Source organism: Pipistrellus hanaki (assembly GCF_964339955.1).
Source record: "Pipistrellus hanaki genome assembly, chromosome: 18".
Classification (NCBI taxonomy): Eukaryota; Metazoa; Chordata; class Mammalia; order Chiroptera; family Vespertilionidae; genus Pipistrellus; species Pipistrellus hanaki.
In genome coordinates, this window is record NC_140520.1 from 7,544,417 (window position 1) to 7,563,564 (window position 19,148).

At 48.4% G+C, this 19,148-nt stretch overlaps 2 protein-coding genes across 2 annotated transcripts; one reads left to right on the top strand and one right to left on the bottom strand.

Annotated features, from left to right (window-relative positions):
- Nucleotides 1-440: 440 nt before the first annotated feature.
- Nucleotides 441-3,365, bottom strand: LOC311613026 (protein S100-A7-like; the record flags this gene model as incomplete). The annotated part of the gene is made up of 3 exons (XM_084866510.1): nt 441-651; nt 1,525-1,685; nt 3,359-3,365. 3 exons carry the CDS (start codon nt 3,363-3,365, stop codon nt 487-489), a joined length of 333 nt encoding a protein of 110 aa, XP_084722636.1. The 3' UTR covers nt 441-486.
- A 7,481-nt stretch (nt 3,366-10,846) lies between these two features.
- LOC311613027 (protein S100-A7-like) lies at nt 10,847-13,036 on the top strand (the record flags this gene model as incomplete). The annotated part of the gene is made up of 3 exons (XM_084866511.1): nt 10,847-10,880; nt 11,831-11,991; nt 12,872-13,036. Exons 2-3 carry the CDS (start codon nt 11,848-11,850, stop codon nt 13,034-13,036), a joined length of 309 nt encoding a protein of 102 aa, XP_084722637.1. The 5' UTR covers nt 10,847-10,880; nt 11,831-11,847.
- Between the last annotated feature and the right edge of the window lie 6,112 nt (nt 13,037-19,148).

The window sequence follows — 19,148 nt, forward strand, 5'->3', positions numbered from 1 at the left end:
AGCCATGTGCCCCGAAAGCCCTGCACCCAATGCTGTTTCAATGGTGCCATCCCCCCTGGGGTTGTGCTGGGCAGGAGGGCGGGGCTGGAGGCACCGTGTTCACACCTCCCTCGGCTCCTGCTCCCTGCAGTTCCTGGATCCCCAGATGCTGATCACCGCTTGAGAAGGAAAAGCATGGCTGGGCCAGCAGAAGGCTCTGCACTGCTGACCCCGGGGCCTGGCAGGCTGGCTGTGCTAGGGAGCAGGGGCAGAGGTGGACAGAGGCCCTGCGAGAGAGGTGGTCAGTTGTGCTGGAGGCCAAAGGGAGGGCACCCTCCTGGCACAGTCCTGGGTAATCCCCCATGGAGAATCCACAATTACATTCACCAAGAAGGCACAATTCTGACAGCATAAGTAGCCAAAGAAAAGCAGGAAACTGGGCTTTATCTGAGCAAGAGACACTTTATTGTTTCTTGGGGTTTCTGGAGGCCTCAGGCTGGGCGGGGCTCACTGATCATCCCCAGAACAAAGAGGGGCTCCATGGCTATGATTGTGGTAGTCCGTGGCTATGACTCCCAACAACGACAGGAACTCGGAAAAATCGATCTTCTTATCCTTGTTCTTGTCATGGTCCTCAAAGATGTGGGCCAAGAAATCCTTGCCCCTTTTATCCTGTGGAAAAGACAAATTCAGTCCCAAAAGTGTTATGGGTGGAAGAGGAGGAGGAGGAGGCAGAGAGGGGGAGAGAGACACCTGGGGCCACACAGGTGTAGCTGGTGTGGGCCAGTGGAGGGTCTCTGGGGATGACGGGGACATTAGCATTACCCTGCAGGTCACGGAGGGAGATTCCTTGGACCAAATATCAGCATGAAAGAGAGAACTAGTGCTGGTGGGCAGACTCTGCCCAGAGCCCCACTGATCAATGAGCTGGTGGGTGGGTGGTCTTTACACCCAGACCTGCTCCCCCACCCACTTCCAGGACCCCATCTACCTAAATCCTACCCAGAAAATAAAGATAGGCCCTACCCCTTGTCTCTTCATTCCTAATCCTCCTCTCCTATCTCCTATCCCGAATCTTCCATGCTCAGTGCCCTCAGTAGCCTCTCTTTTTGTAACCAGTTCAGTGCATTCTAACTGTCAGTCTAAATCAGGTCTATGAATGAGCTTTTCATTGTAATGAAAGGTGTTACATTTTATCAGCCATGGAATTTCCATCTCCTTCCCTTGGATCTCAGAGAACCTGATGGAAGCTTCTAGAGGCAGAGCCTGAGCCTATGGGCTTCAGTCTCCTGGATGGACAGTGACCAGTGGGAGGGGACCCATTATTCACTCTCCTATTTGACCACCTAATAACCACCCTTGATCTTCAGATGCCTTTACTCTTGGCCACCTGTATCATCTCCTTCATCCTGATAATAACTCAGGTGAATCCTCTTAGGCCTTTTTGCAGATGAGAATGTGGAGGATGAGAGAATGGGATTGACTTGTCCAAGATCCTCTGCCATGCCAGGCCCCAAGCAACCTAGAGAAGTCACTCAGACTCACACAGGCTTTGAGGAAGTTGGGGAAATTCTCCTTCAGCATCTTCAGCACGCCTGGCTTGTCAATCTTGTCATCAGGTTTGGTGTATTTGTGGAATAGGTCGATCAAGTCCATCACGGACTTCTCAACTGGAGTGTTGCTGGTCATCTTGGTTTTCAAGGAAGCTGCCAGAGAGAAAGACGGGGCCGTTGTTATCCTTCCCCCCAGGTCAGGGTCCCTAAGTCAGGACAATGGGTGGGAACTGGGCATCCAGTGAAGTGAGGCTCAGGTGGAGCAGAAGGAGCTGTTCACCTAGGAGGTAGGATGAGAAGCTCACAAGGAGGGGAGTGTGACCAAGGCTGGGGCCTGGGCCCATGCAGGTCAGGGCCCAGAGGAGCTGGAGGAGAACACAGAAGCCCACTGTGGACAGAACCACAGGAGGCAGAAGCAGAGAGGGTAGGTACTTCCACCGACAGTCTGGACCCCAAGCAGAGAAATGGGACAGTGCAGCCCTCACACCCCAGACTTTCCAAAGCACCCAGGAAATGTGGGCATCTAACAAAAACTACCACTGTCTCCCTATCTGGGAGAAAGAACCCTGCTGCTATGTCCCTAAGTGAAACCACCTAAGGCCTTCTGTCAACTTGGCCAAGGCCTTAGCTGAGCCCTGTGCACAGAAGGTCACTGGTCATTCCCTCAGCTGGGGAGGAGGTCCAAAACCTTAGCTGATGGGTCCCTGATCCATGTAGTGGCAGGTCTTCTCACCAGGACAAGGTTAGTGAGACTCCTAGGCTTGGGTTTAGAAGAACCTTCCAGACTTTGATAGAGATACCCATTCTCCGCAGAGGCTGGGGTACAAATTGAATCTTCCCCAACCTGTGGTCTGAGAGTCAGGTGAGTCCAGAGAGAAGAGAAGAGAAGGAGAGAGAAAGGGTGATTTCCTCAGCTCCCCCCAGCGATGTTTGCACAGAGTGGCCACACAGAGGACAACAGAGCAATGGGAGCATTGGTCCAGCCATCTTGTAGAGGAGATCCTCAGGACCCCAGTGGAATGAATTTACACAGCCCCATTACAGGCAGAGTCCCATAACACGCACAGCCCCATTACAGGCAGAGTTCCATAAGAGGCAGAACCCACAAGCTCCTGAATCCTCAGGTAGAACCCATTGGTTCTGGACACAAGCTCCTGAATCCTCTCCCAACACTGGGCCCTGACGAACCAACCCCCTTGGCAAAGAGACAGGAGCAGACTTACCAGAGCTGATGAGGTGTCACTGAGGAGAAGGTAAGTGTGCTGTGCATCTGGGCAAAGACCGGTCCTTTTATAAGGCCCAGTCTGGCTCCTCCCAGGCCCTGGGAGCCCTTGGGTCATATCTGTGTACTTCCTGGACCATTGTCCCACTCATGTGGGCGGCATGCACCTAGGAGTGTGTGCTCATCATGTTCCTGTAAAATCCCAGGCAACTCCCAAGGGAAAACACCTAGAGCTTTCTTCTGTTCCTCACTTCACTGGGGTCAGGGTGGGGAAGACAATGGGATGTGTCTTGAAAGCACAGGGATTGTGGTAGAGAAAACTGGGTTTCTGAACTTAAAGAGGAGGGGACTCTGAAAGGCAGCATGGTCTGTGTTTGCTCATCACCCAGTCCTTCCACAAGTTTGTTCTAACATCTAACAAAAACTCTCCATCCAGCGGTTTTGCATAAGGGAAGGAGAACACATCATTGAAGAGTTTATAGGAAGGCATCATCATGGGAGGGGTGGCAACTTTGCCCAATCTCCTGCTGGCTCATTTCATGGTGGTCACCATCCCTGAGTCAGACAGTGGTATAGGCTATAACGATACTACGCATCACCTTACCTGTCATATCGATATTCCTCCTAAACCTTCAAAACCTTATGAGATGGTGCTGTTGCCCTCATGTTGAAAACGGGGAATTGAGGGATTAAAAGATAAGCAAAGTTCCCATGTGTACAAGGCTAATAGCATGCTCAAGATGTGATCCCAAAAAAGCCTAGCCCCACTACTGGACCTCTGGGTCACTGCAGGGCCTGTGAACTCAAAGTCCAGGGTCACCTCACTCCCATCTTCACGTGGGGTCCTCACTGGAGGGGTAGAAGGCAAAGAGTTGGCATGACCCACAGTGACAGACCAGAAAACACAGAGAGAGCAGTGGCTCAGCATGTCACCTGCAGGAGAGGGAAGACAGGAAGTCAGAGTTCTGAGTCCTGGCGTTAGCCCCACACTCTAGAAATTCACTTAGTGGCTCCAGGGCCCATTGGGGCCCACCAAGGAAGCCACTGTCTGGACTCAGGGATGGTGACCACCATGACATGAGCCAGCAAGAGATTGGGCAAAGTTGCCTCCCCTCCCATGATGATGCTTTCCTATAAATTCTTCAGTGATGTTTCTCCTTCCCTTATGCAAAACAGTCTGCTTAGGAGTCAGTGGCTCATGCCCTGGGGTCTGTTATGTCCTAACCTGCTGTGGAAGATCTAGTTTGGGAGCAGGAAACAAGAGCGTGGAGGTCAGGATGAAACCCGGGGACCTCTGGGGACATACCATTGCTGATTCACTGAAGAGTCCTTGTTCCTGCTCTCTGTTCCCCTTAGAACATCCTCCTATGGAGTAAGGGGACTGCTCAGGCATTGGACACCCTGGGACAAGGCCCACCGCTGAGCTCCCAGGTCAGGCCCCCCAATGCACTGGGCCTCCATGCTTCAGCCTGGCCTTTCTGTCCCCAGTTATGTCCATATCTGCACCAGCTCCAGACCTCTCTGGTTCACTCATTTAATTTATTCTCACCTCCAATCAGCCTCCCAGAAAGGATACACAGAAAACCTGGAGCATGAACTGTCTTTGGGCAGGGGAACTGAGATGGCATGCCCACTTTGGCCCTGGTGTAGCTTTTGAAATATGAACAAGGTCAAGATACTTTAAATTAGTTTTTAATTGTTTTAAGTTTTGCTTTGTTCAACCCTGGTGTCGCTTTCAGAGTCTGAACCATGTATAGTGCTCGGCTTCCGGAATCTAAACATCATTGATCTGTTGCAACGTCTCTCTCTTATTTTACTTATATATTTATTTTCTCTTAATTTTCAATACTATTCAATTTGCCCCCAAAAGCCAAAAAAAGAAATATATGTTTTTCTGTTTATTTTTATGAATGCTCATCAATGTCAATGATTGTTTTGGCCTGTGTTCTATCTATGCCCTTTATTTGATGTAGATCAATCACACAAAGAATACAAAAAACTACAATGTACCATCCAATGAATTATCTCTAACACCTGTGACTGCCAAGGTCAATGAACAAAATATTGCCACTACCCCTACCAGTCACTGCCTCTTTTTTCTCTTCCCCCAAACCATTATCTGGACTTTTATGATAAGGCTCTCTCTTGGTTTCATTTGTATTTTACCACTTAAGCAAATTTACTCCACGGGGAACATATTCTGTACATTCTTCTATGTCTGCCTTAGTTTGCCCAGTATTACATTTATAAGCTATATCCATGTAGTACTGTTTGTTCATCATTGTATGCTAAATATCTTGGTATGAATATCACATCATTTTCTATAATTCTGCTTTAGATATCACATGCCTTAATTTTCTTGTTTTCCTTTTGTATGGTTTCCAGTTCAGGTGACCAGGGGTTTTGACCTCTTGACCTCCTGTTCCTAGGGGAATCAGCCACCCTGTCTGGTGAGGGTGTGGAAAGGGCCCAGGGCAGGCCCTGCTTGTGTAAGTCCTGGGTGTTTAAGGAAGAAGAAGGGACCAACTTCAAAACAGCCCTGTTGATTGTCAGATTCATTAGTGTTTGCAACTATTGTGACTGACAGCCAGGTCCCACCCCAGCATCTCCCTTGTCACTCCCATCACTGAAAGGCTGTAAAAATCTTCCAGTCCCTGAGCCAGTAGTCCTTTGGCAACATGGTCTACACAGCCAGGTTTCAGAAATGAAGAGAAAAAGAATAAAATAGAAACTGTGGATGCTGGAGATGTACAGTGACACCCTGTATAACCGAAAAAGAGAGGAGGAGAGGTGGACCGAGATACTTTAGAAGTGGCATTTGAATGAATGTCAACACCTAGTGTTCAAGCAGCAAACCAGGGAAAGAGATTCCAGACCATGACAAGTGAGCAAAACTACAGCGCAGGACAGACATGACACCAGGAGGACAGAAACAAGTGTGGAGCCAAGGGTGTTGGAAGTGAGAGGTTTGGGACAGGCACCATCTACGTCCAACCCAGTACCAACCCCTCTTCTGAACGAACAGAGCCCAGTTTTGCTTGGGGTTAAGGTGCCCAGTACCTCCATGTGTGTCTGGTCTCATCTAAGCCATTCGGAGAGTCCGGTCCCTGCTTTCCCTGTGCCCCTTGCAACCAAGAGTGAACATGCGGCCCACCAGTTCTGCCCGATGGAACTGAGTGATGCTGGGCCAGGCTTCGGGGGCTCTGCTTTTCTGGCAGAAAGGGACAGAGAGAGCTGGCCCTGCCCTGCCTCAACCCATGCCTGGGTTGCTGGTCCTGGACACAGGCAGTCATTAAACAATACTTACCCAAGTGAGATGAAGAGTTACAGCTTCATAAAAACCTCCAAATGAACGATTTTAGAAGCTTTAGTCATAATTGCCCCAAACTGGAAGTAACCAAGGTGTCTTTCAAAAGGTGAATGAATAAACAAACTGTGGAACAGCCATACAGTGGAATGTTATCCAGCAAGAAAAAGAATTGAGCTGTCAAGCCACATGAAGACATGGAGGAAACTGCAAGGATAGTGCTGGGTGAAGGAAGCCATTCTGAAACAGCCACATACTGTATGATTTCAAATATATGACGTTATAGAAAAAGCAAAACCATATTGACAATGAAAATATAAGTAATCATCAAGATAGGAGGGGATGGCTGGATAGGTGAGGCACCAGTGATTTTTAAGGCAATGAAACTACTTTGTATGATACTGTAATGATGAATATGTGTCATTACATATTTGTCAGAAACCACAGGATTTCACAATACAAACTGAACCTAGTCAAACCATGGACTTTAGTACATAATATTGTATCAATATTAGTTAATTAATTATAACAAATGTTCTACACTAATTAAGATGTTAATAAACAGGGGACATGGTAGAGAGAAGGGATATATAAAAAAAAAAAACCCTCTCTGTTCCAAAATTTCCTGCCAATCTAAAATGGTTCTAAAAATTAGAGTACATTAATAATAAAAATAATAAGATCGTGTTTCTTTTTATTGTAAGCCAAGTTTGACTGAAACAAATAGCCCTCAAGAGTTATCTAGGAGTACCCTCCTGACCTATGATGCTGGATTTATGAGCAAGCATTCAATTTTCTTCTTTTCTATATTTTTCTGGAGCTCTCTTACAATCTTATCTAAAAGCTAGCTAATAAACTGAATCTGTTGCCGAAACCGGTTTGGCTCAGTGGTAGAACGTCGGTCTGCGGACTGAAAGGTCCGGGTTCGATTCCGGTCAAGGGCATGTATAATACATTGGTTGCGGGCACATCCCCGTTGGGGGTGGGCAGGAAGCAGCTGGTCAATGTTTCTCTCTCTTTGACGTTTCTAGCTCTCTATCTCTCTCCCTTCCTCTCTGTAAAATATCAATAAAATATATTTTTTTAAAAATTGAATCTGTTGTTTGAGAACTAAGTCTCTGAATGTAAACTTATTAGCATTTTAGATTTTCTGTCCAACAGGAAATTACTTAACCAATTTATTTTATTTATTTTTTAAAATATATTTTTATTGATTTCAGAGAGGAAGGGAGAGTGTGAGAGAGAGAAACATCAATGATGAGAGAGAATAATTCATCAGCTGCCTCCTGCATGCCCTACACTGGGGATTAAACCCACAACCTGGGTATATACCCTGACCAGGAATCAAACTGTGACCTCCTGGTTCATAAGTTGATGTTCAGCCACTGTGCCATGCTAGCTGGGCCAAATTTATTTAATTCCTTGGCCTATCCATCTCTCCTCCCCAGAAAGTTACCCCTCTGTTCTTGGGTTATAGAGTGTGTCACTGTACATCTCCAACATCCACAGTTTCTATTTTATTCTTTTTGTCTTCACTTCTGAAGTGTGAGCATTGAGGGGAGATACATTCTTGAAAAATTTCTCTTGCCTTATTTTCATCCTAAAGCACAGTGAGTGATGCTCAGTGGGTTCTCCTTAAACCTTGTACCTTGAAATGGTCCAGGTCTCAGCTCCAAACAGCCAAGGACAGCTGGGGTCCAGAGTCCATGGGGAGGAATGAGAGAGAGGCTCAGGGTAAACAGTAAATGCTTGCGAATGGTTCCAAGTGCTGACCTGGCTGTGTAGACCATGTTGCCAAAGGACTATTGGCTCAGGGACTGGGAGATTTTTACAGCCTTTCAGTGGTGGGAGTGACAAGGGAGATGCTGGGGCGGGACATGGCTGCCAGTCACAATAGTTGCAAACACTAATGTCTCTGACAATCAACAGGGCTGTTTTGAAGTTGGGCCCTGAAACATGGGCTCATCCCCTTCTTCTTCCTTAAACACCCAGGACTTACACAAGCAGGACCTGCCCTGGACCCTTTCCACACCCTCACCAGACACGGTGACTGATTCCCCTAGGAACAGGAGGTCACAGGTCAAAACCCCTGGTCACCTGAGCTGAAAACCATTCAAAAAGAAGACAAAGCGATGAGCATGTGGTATCTAAAGCAGAATTATAAAAAAAATTATGTCACATTCATATAAAGATATATATAGTACACTAGAACAATGAAGAACAAACAGAGTACAACATATAGCTTATAAATGTGTAATACTGAGAAAAATAAAGCAGATACAGAAGAATGCATAGAATGTTTCCCTTCAAGTAAAATTTGAAAGCGAGGAAATGGCAGCGTTCAGGAATGTATGCTTAGGTGGTAAAATAAAGATGAAACGGAGAGAGGGTCTCATCATAAAAGTTCAGATGATGGTTTTGGAGAAGAGAGGAAGCAGACTGGTGCGGGCGGTGGCAATGTTTTATTCATTGACCTGGGAGACAGTCACGAGTGTAAGAGATTCATTGGACTGTGTATTGTAGTTTGTTGTCCTTTTCTGCATAATTAATCTATATTAAAAAAACAAACATAGATCGAACAAGGACCAAAATAACTATTTACATTGGTGAGCACTCATAAAAATAAACAGAAGACATGTATTTTTTTTTTTTTTTGGCTTTTTTTGGGGAAATTGAATGGTAATGGAGATTAAAGGAAAATAAGTCTATAAGTAAAATAAGATACCTTGCAACAGATCAATGATGTTTAGATTCCGGAAGATGAGGACCATACATGGTTCAGACTCTGAAAGTGAGGCCAAGATTGAACAAAGCAAAACTTAAATATAAAACTTAAAAATGAATTTTAAGTATCTTGACATTGTTCCGATTTCAAAAGCTACACCGGGGTGAATGTGGGAATGACATTTTAGTTTCTCTGCTCCAAGTCACCCCCTGCTCCAGGTCTCCTGTGTGTCCTTCACAGCAGGCGTTTAGTGGCGGTGAGAACACATTACATAAGGGAACCAGAGGGGGCTTTGGTGCTGGTGCAAATGTGGACATAACTGAGGACAGAAGGGCCCGGTGTGGAAGCCCAATGCATTGTGGGGGGCGGGGGGGGGGGTGGAAGTGGAGGAGCCTGACCCAGGCTCAGGGGTGGGCCTGGTTCCAGGATGCCTAATGCCTGAGCAGTCCCCTCACTCATGGGAGGGTGTTCTAAGGGAAGCAGAGAGCAGGAACAAGGATTCCTTAGTGAGTCAGCAGGGCCGTTCCCCAGAGGTCCCGAGGCCTCATCCTAATCTCCAAGCGCCTGTCTCCTGCACCTGAACTAGATTTTCCACAGCCGGTTGGGACACAGCAGACCCTAGGGCATGGCCACTGACTCCTAAGCAGACTGTCTTGCATAAGGGAAGGAGAAACATCACTGAAGAATTATAGGAAGGCATCATCATGGAAGGGGAGGCAACTTTGCCCAAACTCCTGCTGGCTCATGTCATGGTGGTCACCATCCCTGAGTCAAGACAGAGGCTTCTTTGATGAGCTCAGACAGCTCCCAGAGCTGCAGAGTGAAGTTCAAGACAGAATGAAACTCACTACAGACTGATTCATTTGCCTTCCAGCATAACCATTATTGCTTGTCTCATTTTCGGTTCTTATAAGTGTATTTCTTGGATCACATGATCTCACACATCTAAGGGAAATAATGAGCAACTAAACTGATGAACAAAAACAGACTCGGAGATAGGGAAGCATCAATCAGACTGTGAAACCTCAGAGGGAAGGGAGGGGAGGGTAAGAGAAAGGGGGAGAGATCAACCAAAGGACTTGTATGTATGCATATAAGCCTAACCAATGGACATAGACAACAGGGGGCTTGGGGCATACGTGGGGAGGGATTTGGGATGGGAATTGGGGGGGGATGAGGACAAATAATCAATCAATAAAATTAAAAAAAAATAGTATGGGGCTAACACCAGAACTCACAGCTCTGACCTCCAGTCTTCCCTCACCTGCAGGTGAGGTGCTATGCTCTCTGTGCTACCTGTCTGTCACTGTGGGTCATGCCACCTCTTTCCCTCCCAGCGCTCCAGTGGGGACCCCACATGAAGATGGGAGTGAGGTGACCCTGCCTCCCTCCCCTGGACTTTGAGTTCACAGGCCCTGCAGTGACCCAGAGGTCTAGTAGTGGGGTTAGGAGGGAGGTTTGGAATCAGGCTTTTCTGGGATCATACCTTGAGCTTGCTGTGTATTAGCCTCGTGCACATAGGAACTTTAACCCCTCAATTCCCCATCCTCAACATGAGGGCAACAGCACCATCTCATAAGGTTTTGAAGGTTTATGAGGAATGTCAATATGACAGGTAAGGTGATGCATGGTATCGTTATGGACTTACCAACCGCTGGAGAGTTTTTGTTAGATGTCAGAACAAACTTGTGGAAGGACTGGGTGATGAGCAAACACAGACCATGCTGCTTTTCAGAGTCCCCTCCTCTTTAAGTTCAGAAACCCAGTTTTCTCTACCACAATTCCTGTGTTTTCAAGACACATCCCATTGTCTTCCCCATCCCAGCCCTAGGTTTCCTTACCCACAGAAGAATGCTCTAGAATAGTGCAATCCCTTAGGAGTTGCCTGGGATTTTACAGGAACAAGATGAACACACACTCGTAGGTGTGTGCCACCCACCTGAGTGAGGCAATGGTTCAGGAAGCAGAGGAAGAACATGGCCCAAGGGCTCCCAGGGCCTGGGAGGAGCCAGACTGGGCCGTATAAAGGGACCAGTCTTTGCCCAGATGCACAGCACCCTCATCCTTCTCCTCAGTGACACCTCGTCAGCTCTGGTAAGTCTGCACCTAACTGTGTGCCAGGGGGGTTCATCAGGGCAGGAGTAGGGAAAGCAGTGATGGGAGAGGATTCAGGAGCCTGGATCCAGACTCAACTCTGCCTGTTATGGGTCTTTCCAACTTCATCCCACTTGGTCCCGAGGGCCTATCTACAAGATGTCTGTACTGATGCTCCCACTGCTCTTTTGGCTCTTCTGTGACAACTCTGTGAAACACCCCTGGTGGGAGCTAAGTGTAGGAACCTTCCTCTACTCCTTGCCTTCTTTTCTCTCTGGAGTCATCTGACTCTCAGGCCACAGACTTTGCACCCCAACCTATGAGGACAGTGGGGGTCTCTCCCAAAGTCTTGAAGATTCTCCTAATCCCAGGCTGGCAATGCCCAATCACCTTGCCCTGGTGACCCATCAGCTAAGGTTCGGACCTCCTCCCCAGCTGAGGGAATGGCCAGTGACCTTCTGTGCACAGGGCTCAGCTAAGGCCTTGGCCAAGTTGACAGAAGGCCTTGGGTGGTTTCACTTAGGGACATAGCAGCAGGGTTCTTTCTCCCAGATAGGGAGACAATGGTAGTTTTTGTTAGATGCCCACATTTCCTGGGTGCTTTGGAAAGTCTGGGGTGTGAGGGCTGCACTGTCCCATTTCTCTGCTTGGGATCCACACTGTCGGTGGAAGTACCTACCCTCTCTGCTTCTGCCTCCTGTGGTTCTGTCCACAGTGGGCTTCTGTGTTCTCCTCCAGCTCCTCTGGGCCCTGACCTGCATGGGCCCAGGCCCCGGCCTTGGTCACACTCTCCTCCTTGTGAGCTTCTCATCCCACCTCCTAGGTGAACAGCTCCTTCTGCTCCACCTGAGCCTCACTTCACTGGATGCCCAGTTCCCACCCATTGTCCTGACTTAGGGACCCTGACCTGGGGGGAAGGATAACAACGGCCCCGTCTTTCTCTCTGGCAGCTTCCTTGAAAACCAAGATGACCAGCAACACTCCAGTTGAGAAGTCCGTGATGGACTTGATCGACCTGTTCCACAAATACACCAAACCTGATGACAAGATTGACAAGCCAGGTGTGCTGAAGATGCTGAAGGAGAATTTCCCCAACTTCCTCAAGGCCTGTGTGAGTCTGGGTGACTTCTCTAGGTTGCTTGGGGCCTGGCATGGCAGAGGATCTTGGACAAGTCAATCCCATTCTCTCATCCTCCACATTCTCATCTGCAAAAAGGCCTAAGGGGACTCTCCTGAGTCATGATCAGGATGAAAGAGATAATACAGGTGGCCAAGAGTAAGGGCATCTGGAGATCAAGGGTGGTTATTAGGTAGTCAAATAGGAGAGTAAAGAATGGGTTTCCTCCCACTGGTCACTGTCCATCCAGGAGACTGAAGCCCATAGGCTCAGGCTCTGCCTCTAGAATCTTCCATCAGGTTCTCTGAGATCCAAGGGAAGGAGATGGAAATTCCATGGCTGATAAAATGTAACACCTTTCATTACAATGAAAAGTTCATTCATAGACCAGATTTAGTCTGACAGTTAGAATGCACTGAACTGGTTACAAAAAGAGAGGCTATTAAGAGCACTGAGCATGGAAGATTCAGGAAGGCAGATAGGAGATAGGAGAGGAGGGTTAGGAATGAAGAGACAAGGGGTAGGGCCTATCTTTATTTTCTGAGTAGAACTTAGGTAGATGGGGTCTTGGAAGTGGGTGGGGGAGTAGGTCTGGGTGTAAAGACCACCCACCCACCAGCTCATTGATCAGTGGGGCTCTGGGCAGAGTCTGCCCACCAGCACTAGGTCTCTCTTTCGTGCTGATATTATATCCAAGGAATCTCCCTCAGTGACCTGCAGGGTAATGCTAATGTCCTCGTCATCCCCAGATACCCTCCACTGGCCCACACCAGCTACACCTGTGTGGCCCCAGGTGTCTCTCTCCCCCTCTCTGCCTCCTCCTCCTCCTCTTCCACCCATAACACTTTTGGGACTGAATTTGTCTTTTCCACAGGATAAAAGGGGCAAGGATTTCTTGGCCCACATCTTTGAGGACCACGACAAGAACAAGGATAAGAAGATCGATTTTTCCGAGTTCCTGTCGTTGTTGGGAGTCATAGCCACAGACTACCACAATCATAGCCACGGAGCCCCGCTCTGTTCTGGGGATGATCAGTGAGCCCCGCCCAGCCTGAGGCCTCCAGAAATCCCAAGAAACAATAAAGTGTCTCTTGCTCAGATAAAGCCCAGTTTCCTGCTTTTCTTTGGCTACTTACGCTGTCAGAAATGGGTTTTCTTGGTGAATGTAATTGTGGATTCTCCATGGGGGATTACCCAGGGATGTGCCAGGAGGGTGCCCTCCCTTTGGCCTCCAGCACAACTGACCACCTCTCTCGCAGGGCCTCTGTCCACCTCTGCCCCTGCTCCCTAGCACAGCCAGCCTGCCAGGCCCCGGGGTCAGCAGTGCAGAGCCTTCTGCTGGCCCAGCCATGCTTTTCCTTCTCAAGCCGCGATCAGCATCTGGGGATCCAGGAACTGCAGGGAGCAGGAGCCGAGGGAGGTGTGAACACGGTGCCTCCAGCCCCGCCCTCCTGCCCAGCACAATCCCAGGGACATAGGGAGATGGCACCACTGAAGTAGCATTGGGTGCAGGGCTTTGGGGGCACATGGCACTGGTCAGTGTGCATGGGACACTCAGCAGTTCGCAGAGGACTGGATCCCTTGTCCTGTGTCCTGGGCTTCTGGGCTGTGTCCTGTCCCAATGGTGTGTGTGTGTGTGTGTGTGTGTGTGTGTGTGTGTGTGTGTTAGCCTGTGTGGGTGTCCCTGTGGTGGGGAGAGCCACCCTGTCTGCTGAGCTGATCCTACAACGGTTTGCTAAATGCTGGGAGCTGGGTGTCTGTGGAAAGCACAGAGCGATGGGTGTTCCAGGCGTGAGGAGTAAAGCTAGTGCTGGAGTCCAGAGAGTGGGCAGGTAGAGAGAAGAGAGGACTGAAGAGGAGCGGGGAGGAGAGGGCAGGGAGTGACGAGCAGAAAGCTCAGGCTGAGTCATCAGTGACAGTGCACTCCGCTAGCCGTGGAAAGAGGCGTGCCCTTCCCTACAGGGCCCTTCCCGCCTGCCTCTGTCCTTGGATCTACAGAACCAGCTCAGACCCGAGCCCTGCACCTAGCTCCTCCTTTCAGAGCTGGAGCGCCCTGAGCCGGCAGAGGAGGAGGAGGAGGAGGAGGAGGAGGAGGAGGAGGAGGATGGGGTGGGTGAGTGGGGGGCTAAGCCACACAGAGAAGAGCTTCCAGAGGCTGGCGTTAGGCAGGAGCAGAGCTGGCTCAGATCCCATGCCCAGCGCCTGCAGTCCGGGAGGACTTCCTGGGTGGCTCTTGAGCAAGGTCTGCATCGATGGCTAGGGGCACATGTTCTCTTCTGGAATCTACAGAACCAGCTCCAGAGCAAGAGCCAAACAGACCTCAAGAGGCAACGCCGGCTCCAGGGCCTCTCCAGAGCCAGAGAGGCTCCGGGCACAGCCTTCCCTGACCTCCAAGAGGCAGAACCACCTGCAGCTCCTGGAGGCCTGGGGTCCAGAGTCTGGGGCCGCAGCGTGGCAGCTGCCATGGCAGAGAAGGCTTCCTCTTGAGATGGAGTTTTTAAATATTTGCGTTTATCTTATATTTGCTTAACATTTTACGTTTTTGTACCATGCAGTTAAAATAAAATGTACTTTAAATGAAATAGAAGAAAATGTTAATAAAATCTAATTTAAATAAAATGTTAATTTGTCTGTGATCCTTCGGAATGTGCACGGCAGTGACATTACGGACGTTCACAATTTTCCACAACCACCACCGCATCACATCACCACCTCTCTCTAGTTCCAGAGCCTCAATGAGAGAGAAACATCGATCAGCTGCCTCCTGCACACCTCCCACTGCAGATGTGCCCGCCACCAAGGCACATGCCCTTGACCAGAATTGAACCTGGGACCTTTCAGTCTGCAGGCTGATGCTCTATCCACTGAGCCAAACCAGTTAGAGCTGGACATGACTCTTTACTGCAACCAAGGACAGCCCTATGGAGACAAGGCCCATGAGGCTGAGCTGTTAGCATGATGTGAGCTTAAAGAACGCTCTCTAGGAACCAACCTGTAGTTGAAAATAAAAGCGGAATCCCTTTATTTGTATCACCTGAATATTCTGAAAAGGCTGTAGGCCAAGCCAACGCTATTCACATCTCTGCTGTGCTTTCCCGTTGCTTATTTCTCTTTCCTCGCTCTCCTTCAAGCTCACAAATAAAATTCTCCTGCAGCCCTTGCTTTGTGGGTCCTCACCGCTCTCCCCCCACGTTCTTCCAGCTTCTTCACTGAAGAAGAAAAAAAACGAGAAGGGAGCAAAGAAGGAGAAAGAGGAGGAAGCAGAGAAGGAAGAGGAAGAGGAGGAAAAGACTGGAATATGGAGGGAGCTTCTCACAGGTCATGACTTTCCCTCAGGAAGGGGGTGAAAGATAGAATTTTTTTCAGCAAACAGTAAAGGGGAAATCCGGAGATAGTACAGTCTTTAAAAACTTTACCTTTTAAGCAATTAAACCTATTCCTTTAATAAATCAGAATTCCTGCTGTCCCCAACCCCCACCACCTAAATCCTGATTCCTGTTGACAGAGACAAAAGCAAGAAAGTATACTACAGTTCAGAATTCATTAATTAAATTTCAGATTTCCAAGAGAGTTAAAAAAACACACACAAACCAACCCACAAATATATGAATAAAACAACTTCAATGCTAACAACACAGGATCACCATTGTTTTATACTTAAAATGTAGAGAGACAATCTCAGACTGAGGAAACTTTTTTTTTTTGGTGTTTTTTGTTTTGTTTTGTTAATCCCCATTCTCCATTGATTTTTAGAGCAAGTGGAAGGGATAGAGAGAGAGAGAAAAAAATCAGATGTGAGGGAGACACATTACCATTGCCTCCTGCAGTGCCCCAAGGAGGGGGGAGGGGGGCTGCGGGGATCTTGCAACCCAAGTATGTGCCCTTGACCAGGAATCAAACCCCCGACTCCTTAAGCCACGCAGGCCAGGGCAGACTCGGAAACTCTTGAAATGAAATAAGTCAAGTTTATCTTTAAAACAGAAAGGGGGGGGGGGGAACCTCCATGTCACTGATCTTGTATTTAAAACCACTGTGGGTTAGGGGGCTTCTCCATTTTCATTTTGGATGAAAATGAATCACTGTAGTCTGTAAATCAATCACATTAGCATTCTCAAATCGGAATCTGTTCCGAGGATTCAAGAGGAATGAAAGAAAGCTGAAAAATCGCTCCCAGAATCTGTCGTTCGTTTCCCCCTTTTAAAAAATATAAATTTCAGACCAACACTGTGGACACACATGGCCAGGTACCTGTACACAGGATCCTTCCTGGGACAGGGAGGGGCCCGGGAGGCCCTCGGAGCCCCCAGGGCTAAGGAAGTTAACATTAGGCTCAGGGTGTGGCTCAGGGTGTCTGGTGTAGGTTCTAGGAATCTTTCACCAGATCCATGCAGACCTGAGTGCTCCCTCTCAGGATCTCTCCTTGGCGGGCCCAGTTGTCAAGCAGTAAAAGGAAGTCACACAAGATGCATTGGCCGGGAATTGAACCCGGGTCTCCTGCGTGGGAGGCAAGAATTCTACCATTGAACCACCAATGCCCTTTGGGGTTAGCTCTCCTACTACTGAGGTACCAATGTCTCTTCATATCAAACTGTATAACAGCTCAGTTGTCTTGGGAAGATGAAACTCACAAATCAACAGACATTCTGGTCAAAGGCTCAAGACATCAGAAAGCAAAACAAAGTGGGGACATTAAAATTCCAATATCAAAATATCTGTGTTGGCCGAAACAGGTTTGTCTCAGTGGATAGAGCATCGGCCTGTGGACTGAAAGGTCCCAGGTTCGATTCCGGTCAAGGGCATGTACCTTGGTTGCAGGCACATCCCCAGTAGGGGGTGTGCAAGAGGCAGCTGGTGGATGACTTTCATCGATGTTTCTAACCCTCTCTCTTCCTCTCTGTGAAAAACCAATAAAATATATATATTTTTAAAAATATCTGCTTTGTCAGCTCACACACATCTCTAATAAAGACCCTTTTCAAGATCCCTTGTTTATCCTGGGATAAAATACACCCAGAAACTGCAATTGTCAACCTCAAACTACTTACCTTAGAGTCAGTGTTTCCCAAACTTCTCTCATGATGAGAATCACCTGGTGGAGTTGTTAAACTGAAGATTCCTGAATCCCAACTAAGAAGTGCTAAACTAGAATTTTTGGGAACTTATAGATAAAATTGTATACTTAACTTAGTGCTCTAGCACTTCTTAGTTGGGATTCAGGAATCTGTAGTTTAACAACTCCACCAAGTGACTCTCATCGTGAGAGAAGTTTGGGAAACACATAGAACATTCATCAGCTTTCCAGGTGTGCCCTTTAACATGCTGATTCATCCAAATGAGCCCAGATAGGGTCAGGGTCCCGGTCTCTACTGATTGGTTGGTGCTAGGTTGTGTGTGTATGTGTGTGTGGGGAGTCATTACACCTGGTCCTGATCCCAGTGGTGGTGTCACTTGGTCTGGTTTGGGTGCTTTTCTGGCCCGGAAGCCTACACGACTGAAGTCTAGATGTTCTCTCTAGTTTGAACAAAACGCTGTCTCTGCAGGCAGCAGATGGAAATCGTTGATTATTTGATGCTGATCAGATCCTCACTGTCCTGAGGGCTTCATACTTAATGCAGTGCACGTGTAAGGGAGGAGGGGCAGGGGAGTCTGGGTGCTGCTGGGTGAGGCCGGCTGGAATGGGCTGTCTCAGTTTCCCGGTCCCACTTGCCAAAGCATTCTCCTCATGTTTTACTCTCCTGCCCCACAGGGAGGAGAGCAACGGACAGGAGAATCCGGGCCTGTGGGAAGTCTCCTTCAGGTACACACAGAGCACTGACCAGGACGTGCTTGTGAAGAAACTGCCTGAGGCCAAGGGAAGAAACTTCCGTAGAGCCCTAGCGGGTGTGGCTCAGTGGATAGCACTTGGCCCTGCGGACTGCAGGGTCCTGGGTTCAATTCTGATCAGGGCACATGCCCAGGTTTCGGGCTTGATGTGGGGGGGGGAGGTGGAGGGGGCATGCAGAAGGCAGCCGATGGGTGATTCTCATCATTGATGTTTCTGTCTTTCTCTCCCTCTCCTTTCCTCTCTGAAAATAAAAAATTAAAAATTAAAAAAAAAGAAAGAAATTTCTGCAGAGATCCTAAGTTCCAGTGGGTGGTGCTCACACCAGCCTGACAGGACTACTCACAATGCACGGGCCCCTGCGCAGAATGCTCAGGGAGGTCTCCCCTCAGTTGTGGGAGGCTGTAATAGCTCAAACAAGCAACCTCCCAACGGACCAAGCTGTGGACAAGTCACTCAACTGGACTCCAGAACAAAGCCCCATAAGATTCATAGCACCACCAACATAGCCAGTCCGCAAGAAGGTACACTATGGCAACGCCCGCCGTCCAGTCAGAGAATGCCAGGCGTGCCCGGGGAGCGTCATCGGTGCACAAGGCCCAGCCGTAATGGACACGATGCTAACAGCAGCTGGGAGGACATGCATGCTGGTACCATGTCTCTTGCACATGTCAAAGAGTACATTAGAAACACAGAGCAGCCGAAACCGGTTTGGCTCAGTGAATAGAGTGTTGGCCTGCGGACTGAAAGGTCCCGGGTTCGATTCAGGTCAAGGGCATGTACCTTGGTTTGTGGGCACACCCCCAGTAGGGGGCATGCAGGAGGCAGCTGATTGATGTTTCTACGTAACTCTCTATCCCTCTCTCTAAGAAAATCAATAAAATGTATTTTTTTTAAAAAAAAAAAACGCGGAACATGTGCGAATGTGTAGAGTCAATCTTTAGAGATAATAAATTCACTGGATGGAATGAACAGATATTGCAGGAAAAATATTAGAGACCATAAAGCCATGAGCAATGGGGAATATCCAAAATGAAAGTGCAAAATTATTATTATTATTATTATTTTGCAAAATTACTTTTAAATGATTGCGTGATACGGCAAATGTAAAATGCCCAACCTAAGAGGAGCTCCCGCCTTTTCGCGTTTGCCTCCTTGGACCCTGCCCCGCCCCCCGCAGTCAGGAGGCCTACGGCTTTCCCTGCCCGCATCCCCCCTGGCCCTCCCTGGGGCTCAGGATGGGAGGCGCCGGTGGAGCAGGGCCGGGCGGGTTAATCGGCTGCTCCTTTGCCTTCAGATCGACCCAAGCACGGGTTTCAGACGCAACCAG